The following is a 20,589-nucleotide window of genomic DNA, read 5'->3' on the forward strand; positions in this document are numbered from 1 at the left end:
GAAAAACTGGATGCCATGAGCCATCTCTGTGACTTACATGGGCACACAAAAGTGAAGTGTGTCTTCATAGTATTTGCCCTCAGGACAGTTGCAGCCTTCGGCACAGTCGTCACTGCACTGCTCAAGGGAGGCGAGAGAGACACAGGAGCGGCGGCAGAAGGAGGAGCAGTGGTGGTACAGCATGCCTTCCTGGCACACCACCCCTGAGGACAGAGCAGCGTCAGCTGAGAGAGAGATCTCCACAGAGCACAGAAGCGTTCTGTGCTGAACTACGGGTCTATGATAGATGTAAATCATGAAAAAGAAATACCAGACATCAACAAACCCAGAACACTACAGAATCTTATAACAGAAATTAATTATTATTTACAATCTTTGCCTCAACGGAAATAGAAGAGAAAAATGAAATTTCTATCTTCACCCGAGGATATGTTATTAATTTGAGAGAGAGGGGAATGGAGGAGTGGAGGGAGGGAGATGGAGAGAGAGAGAAACATCAATGTGAGAAACATCAATCAGTTCCAACCTCGGTAAGTGCCCTCACGGAGAAGCGAACCCGCAACCTCTTGGTGTACAGGACAACACTCCATCAACTGAGCCACCAGGCCAGGGCTGAAATATTTGTCAGTGAGACATTCCATAACATTCTATAATAGCTTGTACCATAGTTTTTAAAATTAGTTGAGGTCTCTTATGTGTCTAAATAAACTTCCTGTCCTTACACTTCAAATCTACTGACTGCTATGTTGTCATCGTCTTCTTTATATATTAAGCAAACTTTCAGTCTTCTACGAATAAGACAAAACTTGGCTTTATTGATCGGTGTTCATAGCTCTTAACTTTTGCTTTCTTAATCATGTTTAGGCTTTTTTCTAAACCCTTCCAATTTCTCTCTAAACCAAACTGAATGGATTAGAATAGGCAAACTAAAATAACCTAAAAAACAAACACCCAGAACATCCTAGATAAAACATAATTGAAATTATGTAAAATATATAAGTGATCTGGTAAGAAAAAAATGGGGGTGGGGAGTGAATAACATCCCCCTAGGCCAGAAATGAAGAGGGAAACAATATCCAAAAACTTGAATGGAAGAGAGGAGGATCAATCTATTGGATTGAACTCATGTGGGAATAGAAAATAGAACTAGTCCTTTATGAGGCAAGGAATTGGGAGACCTTTCACTTGGGCCCTCAAAATGACTCCATCCCCACTTGCAAGGATGCACTGCAGCAGCGGCCAGCACACTTTCTGTAAAGGGCCAGACAGTACATAGTTTTCGCTTTGCAGGACACACAGTCTCCATCACAGCTACTCAACTGTGGCCTTGTGGCTCTTTACAAAAACACAGGAGGACCAAGGGTGTGGTCTGCCAACTTCTGAACTTGAAATTGGATCTTAATAAAGGAAGATGCTAGGAAAGCAGCTGTAATTCTTGGAGTCTGTGATGAAATAAAGTCTCCTCTGAAAAATAAAAATCCCAGATATACACCCTGCACAGGTTTGTTATATAAACTTACATTACTTTCATATTTACATTGTTGTTCTTAGAAAGCCCAAGCTAGGAACATAACCAAAACCGGCTAATAAGCCCTGGCTGGTGTGGCTCAGTTGGTTGGGCTTACTTACATGGATGGGCTTCGATTCCCAGCCAAGGGCACGTGCCCGGGTTGTGGGTTCAATCCCCAGTAGGGGGCATGCAGGAGACAGCCGGTCAATGTTGCACTCTCACATAGATGCTTCTCTCTCTCTCCCTCTCCCTTCCTCTCTCTCTCAAAATCAAAATCAGGGTGTTTTTTTGTTTTGTTTTTATCTTTTAAAAAAAAATTGGCCAGAAAGCCCTTTGGAGTGATAGAAAAAAGCTGTGTGAAACCACAGCGGGGTGGAGAAGTAGAGTAAGTGATGCTCTTGAAATCCAGGTCACAGAGGATTCTAATAAGGAGATGCAGAGCCCTAACAAAGATTAGCTCATAAAAAATGATAAAACAAACAGAAGAGGATGCAATCTACCATGAATGAGAACAGCAGACACCATAACCATGAGGACTGGAGGCCCAGGAACTTGAGATAATACATAGCTGTTGCAGAGCCTGCCTATTTAACTACAAATCAGCTGTGTCGCTATAACACACAATGCTTTTCCACATTTAGATATGACATTTTTATAAGACCTTTTTTCAAGTGTTTCCAGTTATTTCTGTTACATATTTTTAAACCATAGTTATACTCTGCTTATAAAAAAAATAGTCAAAAGTTATTGATCTTATCCAACATATCTTCAATTTTAAGAAACAAAGTACTTCTTTTGTTTTTATGTTTGTACATTGTAATATTTCAAATAACTTAAGCAATGTTAACTCTCCACTTAAAAAATGAAAGCAGTAATTATCAATGTAAAAATCTCTAAGGTGTTCCCTGATTGTCTTTATCTGTGCTGTTGCCATCATACTCACCACAGAACGAAACGTGAGTTCTGAAATCAATGGTGACTCCACGCTGGCCACAGAGGTAGGCATAGTGGGCGAGAGCATTGCATAGGCAGGTGCTTCCACACTTGCATGCATCGTGGCGGCACAGCTGGTAGTACAGCCCAGGGCTGATGTAGAAGTGGCAAGGGGCAAAGAGCTCTTGGTGGATGACGTCACAGTGCGCTGCGTAGCCAACTAACAGACAAAGAACCCCATTAGCACCTCATTTTCCAGTTGGGATCCTTAGCCTTAAGTATCAAGTTCCAGAACTAGCCAAGATTCTTGCTTTCCTAGAAATACACTGTGTTGCACATTACTTTTAATAAGAGCCAATATTTTCAGCTTATGCTGTTTTGTGTTTTTTTGTGGGATATTTTTGGTTTGGTTTTATTTTTGGTAATATTGGTGACAGCACTATATTCTATAATATTTTAGGGGGAAAAGTTGTTTTACTTCAATAAGTTGAGTAACAGAAGAGTTGATAGCCTCAATCACCCCATAGCCTGAGAATCATCTTAGGAAATCACCCCAATTCTACTATAAAGAATTGGTGAGTAGTGGGAGGCTTATCTCCAGACATCCATACACAATAAAACTGGTGCATGTTATGGCAACTCCCTGGAATACACAATTATCCAGGAGCATTTAGGAATCATCTCATCCCAATAGAGTCTCTGAAGTGAATGGTAATGTGGCAGATGCACATAAAGTCATTGCACATAATGTCTGCACAAGGCACAATGCACAGGGTCTGATAAGTGAATCTATGAATTCAAGAAAAAAATAAGCAATGAATAGAAATTGGGGATTGGAACATATGCTAAAGGCCATGAGATATAACTACCAGGCCTTTCAGGTGGGGGGGGGGGGGGGAGAGTCTGTAGTAATTAGTTCTTAAAATTTGTTGACTTTTTCCTTGAGAACAACTGACTGATAAGATATAATTCTCTTTGGGTGTAACCAAGTTTGACCAAACAATCTGGATCCCACCTTTCTGAAAATAACTATGTGATTCCTTGATGTAGTGAACCCAGGTTGCATTGATTCCTTACAGCTAAAATTAATCAATCTTTGAATTGTCATTGTCTTTAAGAGACCAGATGAGCTGTCCAGAGGTCACAATGTTTTTGAACTATTTAAATATACTGAACTTATTTTGTTGAGTATAAAACACACAATAATTATCCTAGTGTTATATTTTCGCATTGTTATGACTATCTATGTGAAAACAAATGACTTAGACTCTAACAGCATGCTGTTGGCATGCATACTCCCCAGCCCAAGGAGCTCCAAAACAAAGAAGTACGTCAATGGGACTTTTGTTGTGTTCCCTAAGGATTTGTAGATTTAAAAATATTCCTACTGACATTAAGTAAAAGAGTGACTCAATAATATATCCTTGTGAAAAAAAAAAAATCTTTCAGAATCCACATCAGTTATTGACTTTTATCTATTTACTTTCCTTTCTTTGGGAATTTTTCTGACTTGACCAATTTGATTTTTTTTAATTTAAATTCTTTATTGTTTAAAGTATTATATGAGTCTCCTTCCTCCCCCCCCCCCCCACATTGACATCTTCCTGGCCACTGCCACACCTCAGAACATGCTCTCAACCCCCTACTGTCTGTGTCCATTGGTTATGCTCAAATCTCAAAATGGACAAAGGACTTAAATGTAAGACAGGAAACCATAAAAGTCTTAGAAGAATCCATAGGCAGCAAAAGAGCAGACATATGTCATAGCAATATCTTTACTGATACAGCTCTTAGGACAATGGAAACTAAGGAGAAAAAAACAAATGGCACTACATCAAAATAAAAAGCTTCTGCACAGCAAAAGAAACCATCAACAAAACAACAAGAAAGCCCACTGCATGGGAGAACATATTTGCCAATGTTATCTCCAACTTGAATTTTTTTAATAGTTCATGGCAAAGGTGAAGAGGATAATATCTAAAATATATATCAGAGAAAACATGAGATGTAGGGATAGAAGTGATAAAAGTATATAACAAAATGGAATGTAATAAAGGAAGTAATTAAAGAAAAGGAAAACTGAATTTATCAATTATATTCTACTCCAACTTTTACATGTTATCAAAATAATTAAAAATATAAACTTGCTGCAATATCAAGGAGGGAGCTGAGAAAGTTAGAAACAAGCTGAATAAAACTAATTGAAGGAGAAGGAGCAGATTTATTAATAGAAAGTTAAGAACAAAATGGGGGAAAGTGTTGGTAAATGAGAGTGAGATGAAAGTATTCAATCTATAGAGACCAAAAGACTATGGTCTAGTCCTATTATTATAGATAGGAAAAATTACCAAAGAGATTAATAGTCTTCTTCAAATTTAGAAACTGGCTTAGGTAAAAAGACAGCACTAAAAGCAGCATTATTTTATTGTTGTTTTTTACAGTGCACCAAAACTATAGGTTAATAACAAGGACCATATGACAATCAACAGAATCCTACCAAACAACCACTACAAAATCCAGAAATCGTACTGATTTTACATAGGTACTCAACCAATATTAATAGTGAATTTTTTAAAATTACACACACACACAAAAACTAGCCAAAATTAAAGAAATAAATTAAAACATTTTAAACTTATTTAAGCATGCACACTTTTTTTACAAAGTGATTTTATAAAAATAAAATAATAATGTGCCTTTTTAGTGAGCAGTGAAATAGCCTTTCACATGGTTTGCTGTGGCTTTAGTTAAAAAAATACAGCCCAAAATTCTTGGCGTGTGAGTTGCACTGTCATTGCCAATTGCAAACCTGGAGCATGACCATCTCAAATTGTCTCACGCCTGATGGCACAAAGCTTCTTTGAATCACTGGCTTCCTCCTTATGAAACCATAATATATTCTGTGAGTAGGAACTCATAATGTGATAGTAATAAACAAGAGAACCTGCATGAGCTGTCAGATTATGGAACTAAAGTCAAACTTTCCAAGACTAACAGCACCATTAGAGATTTTCCAGAAGTTTTTCTTAATCATTTAATCTGAACACACCAAAATGCTAGCTCACCTGCCTAAAATAAGTAAATGTATGAATGCAAAGAAGTAAATAAAAGAGTCATTTTATGGAGCTCTTTTTAAAAATCATATACATTGCGTAAAGAGGAGTACGTAAAGGCAGAGTATTAAACAAAAATACATAAGGAATGGCATCGATATTATCCAAATGAAGAAAATCAGAATTTAAAATCACTATTCATTCCCCTAAGTTTACAAGTAGAAAGGACTTACTGTTTTGCTGATTAATGTTACAGGGGTCCACCATAGGAACATGAACAGGTGCAAAACAAGTGGAGGAAACTCGCCAAGCATTTGCATGAAGTTGTGGTGTGCCTTCTATCATGCCTGATGGAGAACTAGAAAGCAAAGATAATATTCATCTTAGTCTCTCCCATTCCTTTCATTTGTTCATAGTCTTTAAATGTTGAAAAAAAGATGTTATTTTTAATTTACAAAGACATTTTAGAACTTAAAATGTTCTATTATTTTAAAAAATATAGATGGTATTAATTTCCTATTATTAAGACTTTACAATGTGTCAAATTGTGGACATACATAGTTTCATTTAATAATCAGCCTCATGGAAAAAATAAAATAATTAAATAAAATAAAGTAAAAATGTCTTTATCCCCCTTTAGAAAGAAAGCAAAGCAGAAGCTCAGATAACTATTAACGTTCACTCAGCTGATAAGTGTCATAGCCAAGTAGCCAAGATTCAAATCCAGTTTGCATCACACAACCAAAATAATAATCTGTGTGTGGTTTAAAGTATATGAAAAAACAAAGAGGTAGGTAGCTCACATGATTCCTTTCAGCATAGAGACAAATGTCCCAAAGAATAAATAGTCTAGCCCTGCCAGTGTGGTTCAGCATCAACCTGTGAACCAGGAGGTTATGGTTTGATTACTGGTCTGGGCACATGCTCAGTCCCCAGTAGGAATTGTGCAGGAACATCATTGATGTTTTTTTTCTCTTTTCCTCTCCCTTCCTCTCTGAAATCAATAAAATATATTTTTAAAAATAATAAATAGTCTATAATTCTGGTTCAATATTTCAATTTCCATTATGAGGTCTGAAATGCCTGAAATGCTGAGATTCCATCATGAAGTTGCATAAACAAACCAAAAGAAATTTGAGAAAAAAGATGGTATAAAAGGCACCCTTCATCCAAACTTGTGAATTTCTTCAATTCCCCTCAGCAAATCGAAATGGAAGAGAAACAGCCACTTTTCTGAAGTCAGGCTTATAAACCACAACAATGTTCAATAGTCAAACACTAAAATGCCCCCTCCAGCAGCCATCAAGATTTACTAACTCATCAGCCAATATTTTGTAAGTGACACTCCCTCTTGGACACTATGCCATCTGCTGTCAAAACTACTTAGGTTGGACCAAGTCTCCTATAGGAAGCTTTGACTAAGTAAAACTTCACTAACACAAGCCCTAACTGCATTAATTGCTAAAACATGACTAAATGGTAGCGTGGGCTTTATCTTGGCTCTCTGTAGTGTCCTAATAAATTAAGTGCTTTGGTTATTATTAAGCTCAGACACCACTAACCATATGGAGCTTCTCACCACAATGACTGAGAAAAGAGAAAAGAAGGAGCTTCACAAGTCATTCCACCATGCCCAGCTTTGTCCCCACCCTTTCCCCTTTTCCTTCCTTTTCTTATTCCTCAAAATCTAACCATTCTGAAATTGTAAGACGTTATAACAAACACCTAATCCAAAATCTCATTTTGTTCAAAGAGAACACTGAAACTCAAAGAAATTGTATGACTTGCACTACTAGCTCTTCCCATTCTTTCCCTTCCTTCCCTCTTCATTCCTACGAAAGACAATAAAATAGGTCAAAGTGATGGGTGTAGTCAGGGTTCCCAGGAGGAAATGACTCAGAGCTTGGCTCTCTTATCTCACTTAGTTCACGTAAAACAAGAAACACAATAAAGGATCAGGAGAGTAAATGTAAACCCATTTATTTACTGCATTTTATTTTAGAAAAGAACCTTTGGCCTATCATAACTTACCATAACAAGGCAAGCAAAATAAATTGTTAAGTAATTAATATTTTCCATTCCACTGTGTTTGCAGATTCTCATTTGCTTTTGTGAAGTACAGAATTTTCACTGCTTATGCTTGGAAAGCCAAACAGTGTTAGAAAGTTATCTCTAACTGAAATATTATCCTGCCCTGTTATCACGCCTCCGTGTTTATACATGGAGGAGACTGGTGCCTGAGGAGGAGGGAGACAGAGCTACCATCTGTTAAACAATGACTGCTAACCCCTCTGATAAACAAGGAAGAGAAAGAGGCTTAATGTCTTCTGCACATCTTAGCCAAGCCACTAAAATACCACATGTGAAACAGAAGATATGTATAAAGGTATTGATATTCTGACCTGCAAATAAATGAAACAAACAAACAAAAAAACCTAAAACGAATTTAATCACACTGGAGACAAGATAGAAAATTTCTTTTGAAATTTAAATTTGTAAAGGCCAGTTCTCCTTGCCCATTCTAATTCTCTTCTTGGTGCTCCATTAGAAGTCTGACCTCTGTGCAGTTCTACGATCTACTACATATAATAGTCTATGCTAGTTCCTAAGAATACAAGGATCAAGGATGTGATTCTTATTCTCAAAACCCTCAGAGTTTTAAGTGAAAACCAGGCTCATAAATGACAGCTTTTCATAGTGACAGAGACAAAATTAATTTTGTCTGGTGTGGTATGAACTCGCTTTTTGAAGCAAATAATGTCTGAGTTGGGTAGAAGTATAAAAAAGGAGTTCATGAGAAAGATTAGGAGGCGGAAAGAACCCTAAGCAGGAGGAATACACAGAAGGGTTTTTTAAGTGGTATTTGGAGAACAGCTTCTCCATAAAACATTCCTGCCTGCCCAGCCCACACTCACCTACTCAAACTTCCTGCTGTGCTTCTAGCCATGACTACACAACTTAACTCTTTAAAATTACCTCAGTCTTTATGTATGTATTGTTGATTAACACCTGACCTGGAACTAATTATTTCTTAAAGGTTGTTATCTCCTCCCAATCTGCAACGGCCTCCTTGAGGATGAGAGCCTATCAAACTACTTCACCTGCACATCATGCTTCACACTAACTCTCTGAGCATTTGCATTAAATTATCCACTGTGTCTCTTCACATGTAGGCGAAAGTGCTTTGTAGTTACAAGGAGGACAAATGGATTTTATTGCTTTTCTTCTGATTAAGCACCAACTATCACAAAATCCAATTAGCTGAGATGCCAAAGTGTTGCTTTAGAGGTGTCATTCACACGAAATGATATCAATATTTTTAAAGTATAATTTACTATTGTTGATACCAAATGATATTAAGATTTTTAAAAAAAAATACTGTTAAGGTTGGTCAGTGGCAGGGGAAAGTATAACAGGTAGTTATTCTGTGGGTTATCCCACAAGCTCTGAGTCACTCTATCTAAACTCAAAGCCCAGCTCCACTCTATTTGAGCTAAGTGACCTTGAGCTATTTATTTGCCATCTTTTGGCCTCAGTTGGTTTTCTTCTCTATAAAACTAACTGATGCAAATCTGTGGATTGCTATAACATTTAAATGCGATGGTCCATTTGAAGCTCTTGGAACATTGGTGACTAAGCTATCTTACGGTTAAACATTTTACTGAAAATATTTATATCCTCTACATCACTAGTCATTAAATCATGTTAGTTCTACAGAAATCATACTTACAGAAAATCATCCCTTATGTTCCCATTAAAAGTGCCACAGAGACCTAGTGTTCTTCTTTTCCATGTACTGGTGAGCTGAATATAAACTCTTTCCCCATCTATAGCAAACAGAATCTTTAAGCCAAATGTGGTTTTTAGAAGGATAAATAAGGATGACACTGTTTGAATTTCAACAATTCCTGCAGGAAAATAACATACAGAAGTCAGCCTTGAGATTTATACGCAGTATTCTGAAATGCTAGCATACAACACCAGGACTCTCCTTCCAAGAAACTGGGACATGTGGAGGCAGGTTCCCAGTTCCCATCCCTGGGCTCCAGGCCCAATTTTTGCCACCTTGTGCCTGCTTTCTTTCCTCCCATTTCCTTTCTGTCCCTCCTTTCTGGATCCTAAGCTAATGTTTAATAGATTGTCAGGTACACATGTAGTTTCAGTTGTCAAACATCTCATGGCGGGGTGGACAGTCCTTAGACATTTGAAAGCTGATCTCTCTTCCTCAATGTGTGTGTGTGTGTGTTTCCCAAAACTCCTTATGATCCAATAAGGAAGCAGCACTTTCCCCCCAAAACTCCCCATTCCCTTGAGCCTGACAACAAAAGGAGGAGCACAGCACTTGAGAAATAGATTATATGAAATACCTTTAAAGACAAGAAACTTGTGTTCAAGACTAAACTGATGACTTTTGCCACCAGAAGAGTTGCTCCCGTATCTCTCATGATTTCTGCCATCATCTGATCACCAAACCCGGAAATCTGAAAATCATTCTTTGATCATTTCATCCTTTTTTTGCCTTCCTCAACCAACCTCAATCTAATCCATCACCAAGATCAGACCATTTTTCCTAAATAATTTTTAAAGCAATCTTCTTTTTTCTATCTCTATTGTTACTGCCTTAGGTCAGTTCTTCTTCATTCTTTGCATGCCCTACGTTAATAACATTCTATCTGTTCTCCATGTTAGTTAGAAATTCTGACATTGTTTTAGTATTCTCTCTGCCCCCCCCCCCAAAAAAAATATCAGCCTCCTCATTAAAACTGGATATTTATTTTGGTTGAGCCACATAAGATTGTTATTTTTATTCATAAAAATTGGTAAAATAATGATAATCTCATATTCAATTTTATATCAAGTTCAACTTCTTAGCATGACAATCAGTAGAATGGCCATGTAATTTCTATAAACCGGGACATTTCTGGGCGTCTCATCCCCACCTATTTCCCTATTTTCATCTCTGGATATCCTCCATTTACCCTCTTCAGGCTTCAGCAATGCCACACTGGCTATAGTTCCCCCTAAACATACTGGAGAGTTCCACATCTCTTTGCTATGCATGGAACACTTTCACCTTCTCTTTCATCCCAGCAATCCTCAGTTTTAAATGCTCAATGAGGCATCACCTCCTTCAGAAAATTTTCCTGACCACACCTGCCTACCCCACCCCAAGGCTGGGAGAGTTACACTCATTTAGACCCCCAAAGTCCCTATGCATATCTTTGAGTTTATTGTATGTTATATAGGTGGCTGTTTGCTTGTATAGCTCCCCTTCCAAACTCTAGGCCACGTAATGCTAGGTAAACACTAGGTCCCATAAACAAGGTGGTCTTTACTGTGTCCAATTAAGGATCTGACAACACAGAGACACTCAAATTTTAGGATAGGCAGCCAATGGGAGAAGTCTCCATTTAGGTTGTTTCGTTGTTTTATTGTAAGGAAAGTACTCGGTTAGCATTGCTTACCATTCAGATTGAAGCCTTGGTTAGGACTGGTGAGGATTTGTCCTCCCCGACTAAGGGTCACTTGTTTATCAAAATCATCATCCAGAATTAGAGTTATAGACTGAAGGCAGACCAAGCCAAGATTCTGCATAAAAATCAAATAACCAAATAAAGAGATGAGAGAGATAAAGAGACATGGAAAGAAACAGGAACAATAGAAGAGAAAAATAAGAAAGGGGAGTGAAAGAAGAGGAGGAAGGAAAAAAAATGCACATAGATAAGAATTTCTGATATGTAGAAGGCATAGGTAATACTATCTATTAATATTATATATTACTTATATAATAAAGTAATTACTATATAATCCATTTCATGTAGTCCCATTACTAATAAAATATGTCATTGTATAGTATATTAAAATACCATATATACACATATATTTTATAGAGAACATTAAATAATGGTTTCAATTTAGTTTCAATAATTATGTTTTTCATAGCTATAGTTAAAGTACCTCTCCAAACTCATATAAGTGAAATATTAGACATAAAAGTCAATAAAGAAAAAACATATAAAGTTATGATTCTATGTAGAAACCTTATTCAGACTCTAACATATGGCAAAGGAAAAACTCAAACTAGGGGGAAAAGCAAATAAAGTGGTTGAAAATTTTTACTGGAAATAACCATTTTATATTATAGTAATGATTTCTGAAAAATTTTGACTACCTGAGTTAGAGAGAGGAAAGATCCAGGTATCTTTATTTACAAATTATTGATGTGTTTATTTGAAGAAAAAACTTAAAATAAATGTTCCTGTATGCTAAGAAATTTGTCATATTTATTTAGAATGATATGAAACTTGACCAATCTTATAAAAATCATCTCTTTAAAATAGTGGTTTGGAAGTAACCAGAAACTTAAGTCTACTGTGTCATTATGCATGTAATGCTCAAAAAACCTATACATACAAATATTATTTTTAAAAGAAAGAAAATGCCATGAAATATATATTTAATTTAAGACATATTTGTTCTCATACTTTAATATCTCTGAAATCAAGACACATCATGTGATCAATAATATAACAGATTATCAACATTTTTTCTTTCTTTGCAGTACATAGAGAATGATGCATCTCAGCAATCAACGGTGTTTTATTTTTGAAGAAAATAACTATGCCTACTCATGTTACTATTCTTAACCTGGATATAAAATTGGAGTAAAAAAAATGAACATTACTCTGGTCATTTTGAAATATTCTTACCTGCTCACAGTGAGCTTTCTGTAAGGTAATTGTGAATTTCTCCTTTCCAGTTGCTTTCACAAGGATATATTGACACATTCCAATAAAAGAATAATGTCGACCATCAAAAGTTGTAAAATGAGAATCACCTACAACAGAACATTGAACTACCAAAAAAAAAAAAAAGAAAAAAAAATGAAAGAAAGAAATAGAGAAGGAAAAGGAGGAAAAGAAATTATTTATTCTCTAAAAAGCAGGCCAACTTAGGGTAAATAATCATGTATCAAAAAAATAGCTAAATGTTTAAAATTAGTTTGACAAACTTACTAAATGATGTTATTCAATTTAATTTAAAGTTTATTAAGTGATAGCTATTTCACATATGTTTTAAGTTTTGTAATATTTTTACTATTTTAATAAGTTTGTACCAAAATTGACTGCTCAAAGCAGCTATCATTTATTCAATTTTCCATTTATCCTCTGACTACCTGGATTTTTAGATGATTACATCTCTCACGATATATGAGATGACATCATAAAAATCAGTGCTATCTTGCTCCTTAATTTAAAAAAAAACCTGAGGCATTTAAAAAAAAAGTGTTAAAAAGATTACCTGGGCAGTCATGCTCAGTGCAGTTCCAAACGCCACCAACACATACACTAAATAAAATGATAAAATATTAATCTACTGGAATAGAAAAACTGTATTGTTTGCATCAATATATTGATAAATGTACCAAAATATACAATGTTTATAGACTCAGAATAATCTGACTTGAAAAGACTCTCTGCAGAAGTCCAATTAACTGCTAAATTTGTGCTGGCCAGCATCTAAATTATTATTTGTTGTGTGTCATACTTAAAAGTCTCTAAAGGTGATACAAAGTGAATACTAATCAAACAAAGAACCTCTGCTTTGGTCCTTCTCTCATTGCTTAAACTAAAAGAGATCATACACACACAAAAGTATTTGCCTATATCATTAGAGAAATACACATAATGAGTTCCGAGTCATACATTATCTCATGCACTACAAATTAAGAAAATTGGTTCTGAAGATCATCAGACATTGAAGAGAGAAAAGATGTATTTTTATATAAGATAAATTCTAGCTTCTACCATCCAGAAGATATTAGTTTGGGAGGACAGAGCAGTCTCTGAAAGGCAGAAACTCAAATTGGTATTTAAGAAGAGTTAGTTATCCAATTGCATTTCCACTGTATACACTTACACCAAAGGGGAAAGAGCCTGATGATATTTAGATCTTTGTTTCTTTTTAGGACTGCACTGGAGGGAGCAATCCTTGCCTACAATAGTCTTAGCTAATTTAATAAGAAATTCTAAATGTCTCTAATCATGGCCAAAAATGCAATATGGAGTCACTTTTTAAAGTACTCAATAGAGCCTGGTCAGCATGCCTCAGTGGTTGAGCATCAACCTATGAACCAGGAGGTCAAGGTTCAATTTCCAGTCAGGGCACCTACGCAGGTTGTCGGCTCGATCCCCAGTGTGGAGCGTGCAGGAGGCAGCCAATCAATGATTCTCTCTCATCATTAATGTTTCTCTCTCTCTCTCTCTCTCTCTCTCTCTCTCTCTCTCTCTCTCTCTCTCTCCCTCCCTCCCTTCCTCTCTGAAATCAATAAAAAAACATATATTTTTTAAAAGTACTCAATAGAGAAGGTCAGGAGAACCATCAATTCTAAGAGTAAAAGTGTGTGCAAATTGCTGAAACCGGTTTGGCTCAGTGGATAGAGCATCGGTCTGTGGACTGAAAGGTCCCAGGTTCGATTCCGGCCAAGGGCATGTACCTGGGTTGCGGGCACATCCGGATGTGCAGGAGACAGCTGATCGATGTTTCTCTCTCATTGATGTTTCTAACTATCTCTCTCCAATCCTCTCTGTAAAAAATCAATAAAATATATATTAAAAAAAAGTGTGTGCAAATTAGTGATCAAAAATAATACGAAATACAACATAGGTAAAGATTTTATGAAACTGCCAAGGGAAGTGAGAAGAATTGCATTATAAAAGAATGTGCAAATGTTCCCCCACCCTTGTATCAACTTTAAATAAAATGCAAACTGCGTCTTGGAATTTTTGGAAGAAAATTAGTAATAAGTATATTCTTTTAAATATATGTTATACTAGTATAAAGTTGTCACCCAGCCAGGTCCCCAGAAATAATTGGCTGTGCATTGGTCACATACCATTCGGTGCATTCTTGTTCAATTTTGGAACCAACTGAATAAGCTAATCCATGAAAACTACATGGGCAACTTTCCAAGGAGATGCAAGTCCCATTTTCCATGATGAGGCCTATTGAAGAAAAATATATATCAAATTCTCAGAAGAAGTAATAAGCCAGAAGGGAGTAGCAAGAAATATTCAAAGTGATGAATACCAAGAACCTACAACCACGATTACTTTATCCAGCAAAACTATCATTCAGAATTGAAGGTCAGATAAAGAGCTTCACAGATTGCTGGGGTCCAACCCCAGCAGGTCCAGGGATCCCCAAAGGTGTGGACGGAGTCGGCGAAGAAGGAATGACATGGAGACAGCGTTCAGTTGATCAGCAGCCTAGCCAGGATCTCTAGCCAAGTTCTGGTCAGGATCTCCAGCAAAGTTCTGGTCAGGATCTCCAGCGAAGTTCTGGTTAGGATCTGTGTCCATGTTCTCTTGCTAGGTTCTCCAGCCAGGTTCTCCAGGTTCTCCAGCCAGGTTCAGTCACCAGGTTTCTAGTCAGGTTCTCTTGCCATGTTCTATCCAGGTTCTGTAGCCAGGTTCTGTCTCTAGGTTCTTCAACCAAGTTCTGTAGCCAGTTTCTGTCCAGGATCTTTTGCCATGTTCTCTCCAGCGAAGTTCTTCTGTCTCTAGGTTCTGTCTAGGTTCTGTGTCTAAGTTCTGTGTCTAGGTTCTGTCCACGATCTTTTGCCATGTTCTCTCACTAGGTTCTGTCTCTAGGTTCTGTATCCAGTTTCTGTCCAGGATCTTTTGCCATGTTCTCTCCAGCGAAGTTCTTCTGTTTCTAGGTTCTGTGTAGGTTCTGTGTCTAGGTTCTGTGTCTAGGTTCTGAGTCCTGTTGTCTTGTTACATCTGTATTTATACCAGTTGATTCCAATCCTATCAATCTCTATTCCAAAGGTTAGGGCATTTCTTATCTCCATTCCAGGGAGTAAAGATTATGTAGCTTAAGCATGATTGTTCGTAGTTAAAGTGATTAATTGCCCGCCTGGCACTTACTTAAGGGGTTTTATTCCCTCCCTAACTTCAGGGGAAAATCCCTACCTGGGGAAACAACCTTTCTCAGAGAGGTGACCTTGGTTAAAACACATAGTGCCAAGAAGGTGACAAACATATTAAGAACAGTATGCCATATATGCCAGGTCCCTTGAAACAGCAAGGATGGACCGGCTCCCGGCAACAGATAAGGAAAAGCTAAAGGAGTTCATCACCACCAAACCAGTATTATATGAAATGCTGAAAGGTATCCTTTAAGAAGAGGAAGAAGAAGAGAAAGGTAAAGATACAAATTATGAACAACAAATATGCATCTATCAACAAGTGAATAAATAATCTGATGAACTGAATAAACTGGTGATTATAATAGAATCAGGGACATAGAAAGGGAATGGACTGACTATTCTTGGGGGGAAAGGGGTGTGGGAGATGCGGGAAGAGACTGGACAAAAATCGTGCACCTATGGATGAGGACAGTGGGTGGGGAGTGAGGGCAGAGGGTGGGGCGGGAACTGGGAGGAGGGGAGTTATGGGGGGGAAAAAGAGGAACAAATGTAATAATCTGAACAATAAAGATTTAATTAAAAAAAAGAAGTAATAAATATTTATTCTTTGAATGTAATAATTTAATCAACTTTTATTAAATACTTGCTTACACTAGATAATAAAACAGAAATTTCTTTACTTCCAAGGAGGTTTCAAACAACCTTACTCTATCTCAATCCGTAGCTACCTTACAAATCTCTACTTCAGTGATTTTCAGTTTTCTTATCCTATGACTTACCATAAAAAACTCAAGGTTCACTATACAGAATAAAGGCAACGAAGAGAGTTTATTCTTGGTTTAATCTCTGTTCATTTGCAAATGAGATACTTACACCCTCATCACATGTATAATAAATAGCCAGACAGTGCTACTCAAAGGGCAAGTACAGTGGGAAAGCATTCATTACTTCTCTCTAATGAGCAAAGACGGTTGAGCCAGAATGTAAATGAACTGTGCTACTAAGCACACTGTTTCATTCTGCTGACCTTTTTTCTGAGTAAGACTTTCTAGATGAAGGAAGCATTGACTTATATATTTGGTGCATTAATTTATATTCTGGTGCAAACTCCTTATATCATCAGTGAATAGTAAGAATCAGTTGATGCCTGGCACTGATCCAAAGTGCTACCCTGAGTAGCACTAATAGAACAAAGGATTGAGGTCAACAGATCTGGTTCCAAGCAGTCCTCCCTCATATTAACTGTGTGACAATGCAAAAAACACTTAACATATCTGGGATTCTTTTTTCTTTAATCTGTAAAAATAAAAGAATTTGAGTGAATTCTCAGTGTTCGTTAAAAAGGTCTATTGAGCCGAACCGGTTTGGCTCAGTGGATAGAGCATCGGCCTGTCGACTGAAGGGTCCCAGGTTGATTCCAGTCAAAGGCTTGTACCTTGGTTGCTGGCACATCCCCAGTGGGGGGCGTGCAGGAGGCAGCTGATTGATGTCTCTCATCGATGTTTCTGACTCTCTATCCCTCTCCCTTCTTCTCTGTAAAAAATCAATAAAATATTTTTAAAAATAAATAAATAAAAATAAAAAGGTCTATTGGTATTGGAGTCATTTCTAAATTTAAACCCCTCTTGTACGACTTGCTATGTTACTTCTAATTTCAAATGTTAAAGCTGCATCACAACTAAAATCTTGTATTGCCAATTTGTTTTTCTAAAATTGCTCTCATAAATTATTAAATATATATTAAATATTCAAGAGAACAAAAGAATTGCCAGGACTCTAGATTCCAAATTTCCTGGGAAATTTACAAAGCAATAAGCCTTTTTATTAATGAAAAGCAGACTTTTCTCCTATCACTTCAAGGACCAAATCCTACAAGGGCTGAAAATTGCAACAGCCCTGATGTCCTGGGAGAGAATGTTGCAACTCGATTCTCCACTCACAGGATGCTATTTTCCATGAGTGGAGACATGATTTCTCTCATGAAACACTTACTTACCATCTGGACAGTAACATCCATCAAGACAGTGGAGATTGCTCCCAAGACATTGTTTCTCAAATGTGCAGGTGGTTGGGCAACAACTGATACAATCCCGGTGGACAAAGCTATCATCACATTTATCAGCTGAAATGGGCAAATGGGAATGCTGTAAGTCAACTTTATTCACCTCAAGAAGATTAGTATTTCAAAAAGTTTGCAAGTTTACCAATGTTTCTGCACCAATAACAAATCCTTGCCATTCATCAGTTTTGAGTACTCAGGGAAGTTTTGAATACTAGAATAAGCCTAACATTAACAAAAGTACACAGGGCTTAGGAAAATAAGAAACCATACTGCATGCTGGGAAGTCATCTCTCCAATCTTGAATGGGGTAGCCAGCGTGGGAACAGGCTCTAGCATACTCAGTGGCTGCTCGACAATAGGTATCATCATCATCAGTTCTGGAAAGTGAGAAGACAGAGGTCACACTGGGGATATTGGCAGAGTCCGCATCTATGAGCTCCTGATCCCTAGAAATGTTTAGTGTCTGGTGAATATTCCAACACTAACTGATGTCAGCATGTACATAATATACTATCTATACTAATAAAAGGGTAATATGCTAACTAGACTGGACATCTTCTGGGCGACCTTCCGGACATCCTTCTAGACAAAGCCATGGTGGTGGGGCTGAAGCAGAGGCAGTGAGGGGTGATCAGGCAATCAGGGGAGAGCAGTTGGGGTGATCAGGCAATCAGGGGAGAGCAGTTAGGGTGATCAGGCCAGCAGGAGAGAGAAGTTAGGGTGATCAGGTCAGCAGGAGAGAGCAGTTAGGGGGATCAGGCCAGCAGGAGAGAGCAGTTAGGTGCATCAGGCTGACAGAAAGATGCAGTTAAGCCAGTGGTCCCAGATTGTGAGAGGGATGTCTGACTGCCAGTCTAGGCCCAATCCCTGCAGGCTGGGCTGACGAACCCCCCTCCCATGAACGAATTTTGTGTACCGGGTCTCTAGTCTATAATAAATGCAGAAAACAAATAAACATGGGATCCCAGCTAAAAACGCCTAGGTAAATTGTCTTCATCAGTCTTAAAATATTTGACCACTTTTCTTTTGATTCAAGGGTGTCCCTATGCTGAAAAAGATTTCTATTTTAATTCTGACATTCCTCCCAGAATCCTTGTATGTATTTTTTGGCTCCCACACAAAGCATCACAGACCTTGTAGAAATTAATAAATCCCATTACAACAGATAAAATTCCATTACAACAAAAGCTCCAAATATGAAAATTATTTCAAAGACACCATGATTTTGATAGTCTACATGGCAGAATAAAACCAATACTAATAACCTGCAGCAGTTTTGAAATATTGAATAAAAAGCATTTAACTAAGATTTTAAATATTTTTCATTCTTTCAAGTTTAAATTCCTAAAGCTAGTTTCTTTTATAATATTGCCAAGAGTAAATAAACTCTAATTATTTTTTATAATCACTCTAGAAACTCCCCCAAACAAATAGAAGAGGTCAGCCAATTCCCAAAGCAGATCCACAAGGTACCTATAAAATGAGCGGGGTTTATAGTAAGATAGTGGCCTTGTTTTCCAACCCAATTCAAACTCAAAATTGAATGGCTAACTATCTTACAAGATAATGACCTTACGAATGTTGTACTTTGTGAACCTTAGCCTTTTCAGTATCTCTATTGTAGAGGCCACCCATCTCAAATTGCGCTTATCCTGAGCTACTGTAATTGGAGTCATGCAGCTTATCTGGTCCAATTAACTGAGCTTTGAAAGGAAAAAAGGACTGAGCATAAACTCCAGAAACTGAGAAAATATTCTCAACCTCCAGACAAGAATATTCTCTGAAAAGCAGGGTAAGCTGAAATGATTCGATTGCTAGAAAGACATGAAGTTTATGATTTCCCTTAAAATATGTGCATGGTTTCCTACAATTAACAGAGGCTTTGAAAGTTAACAAGATAACTCAATATTGACTTTCCCACCCAATGCAACTATTATTAAAATAGCTACCATTTGTGGTGTCTGCGTTACTCTAGGATCCATGCTAGGCATGCTACCCATGGTACCACACGAAAACTCATGACAATCAGGCAGGAAAGAAATTATTATCTCAATTTACTGAGGAAAAATGAGGGGTTTTGTTCTATTTGGGGATGTAAAGTTTAGCAGGAAAATGAGCATTAAGGAGTAGTTGTCTTTAAATCAATTGACTTTGTTGTGGCAGGTCTACCATCATTTCCTTGCTGGTAAGTTTATCATTCTTAGAAGTAGCAACAGGGCTTCCATTCAAGGACTGGAATTGTATCATTCTTCAAATTTCAACGGAGATGTTATCTCCTCTGTGGAACACTCTCTGATAAAGACAGCAATCTCTCCTCCACATCGCAGTGCTTGCCTTCAGAACTTGTGTTGTTGCTGGAGCCCTGTTTCTCTGCCCCCCTAGAATCTGAGTTCCCAGGACAGGGTCTCTGTCTAAATTGTCTCAATTGTCTCTGTTTCTCCAAGGTGTGGCACAATGCTCAGCGCAGACCAGCTGTGTGTTGAATCAAGTTTAATATGCTATCATATTAATTCAGACAGGAAATTAATTTGAGTTCAGCAGATTGATAATGCTGTTCTCATGCTATAGGATCCTCGTGATGCAGTCCTCTACTACATAGCAAATGAAAAGCATCTCCTGTAGGCGGGTCTGGTCCTAGGTGGCATACTGAGAGGAGTGAAAGGCTAACTGGGCTTTCATTCCACCAATGACCACTGACTTGATGTATAATGCCCTTCTATTGGTAGTTGGTGTCTGCTGTGCCCCCAAACCTGGCCTCTCCACCTCAAGCATATCAGACAATTTCAGCCAGGAAAAGATGTTTCTCCATCCTTCTATTTTTATTTACCCTGGAGAAAGCGATTTGGTTTCAAAATCCAAAGCCTAAGTCTACCAAAATATCATGTCAATGTCTCAATGATGAAATTTCAGACGAAGTGAGTGCAGCAGAGACATTTTCATCCCCAGTTCCCTTTCTTCTCCTCAGTATTAGACCCTCTAAGTTTTTGCTGGGCATATGGGTGCCCAGCCAAAGAGAGCATTTCTCAGCAGCCCTTGCTTTGAGGTGTGGTCATATTTCTAAGCAGATTAATTATAAGTAAGGCAGTTTTATACCACC

The 20,589-nt window shown here is 37.5% G+C and overlaps 1 protein-coding gene across 2 annotated transcripts in view; it reads right to left on the reverse strand.

The window, feature by feature from the left end:
- OTOGL (otogelin like) overlaps positions 1 to 20,589 on the reverse strand; it is a 146,311-nt gene that overhangs the window by 92,256 nt on the left and 33,466 nt on the right. For both annotated transcript variants that reach the window (XM_036300001.1, XM_036300000.1), the window contains exons 11-20: positions 17,763 to 17,869; positions 17,427 to 17,552; positions 14,393 to 14,501; positions 12,799 to 12,845; positions 12,207 to 12,352; positions 10,962 to 11,085; positions 9,227 to 9,404; positions 5,730 to 5,854; positions 2,454 to 2,663; positions 38 to 203 (exon numbers count right to left, since the gene is read on the reverse strand). In XM_036300001.1, coding sequence (XP_036155894.1) covers positions 38 to 203; positions 2,454 to 2,663; positions 5,730 to 5,854; positions 9,227 to 9,404; positions 10,962 to 11,085; positions 12,207 to 12,352; positions 12,799 to 12,845; positions 14,393 to 14,501; positions 17,427 to 17,552; positions 17,763 to 17,869 — 1,338 coding nt within the window. The remainder of the gene's footprint in view (positions 1 to 37; positions 204 to 2,453; positions 2,664 to 5,729; positions 5,855 to 9,226; positions 9,405 to 10,961; positions 11,086 to 12,206; positions 12,353 to 12,798; positions 12,846 to 14,392; positions 14,502 to 17,426; positions 17,553 to 17,762; positions 17,870 to 20,589) is intronic.

The sequence above is a fragment of the Myotis myotis genome, unplaced genomic scaffold, assembly GCF_014108235.1.
Source record: "Myotis myotis isolate mMyoMyo1 unplaced genomic scaffold, mMyoMyo1.p scaffold_m19_p_3, whole genome shotgun sequence".
Taxonomy (NCBI): Eukaryota; Metazoa; Chordata; class Mammalia; order Chiroptera; family Vespertilionidae; genus Myotis; species Myotis myotis.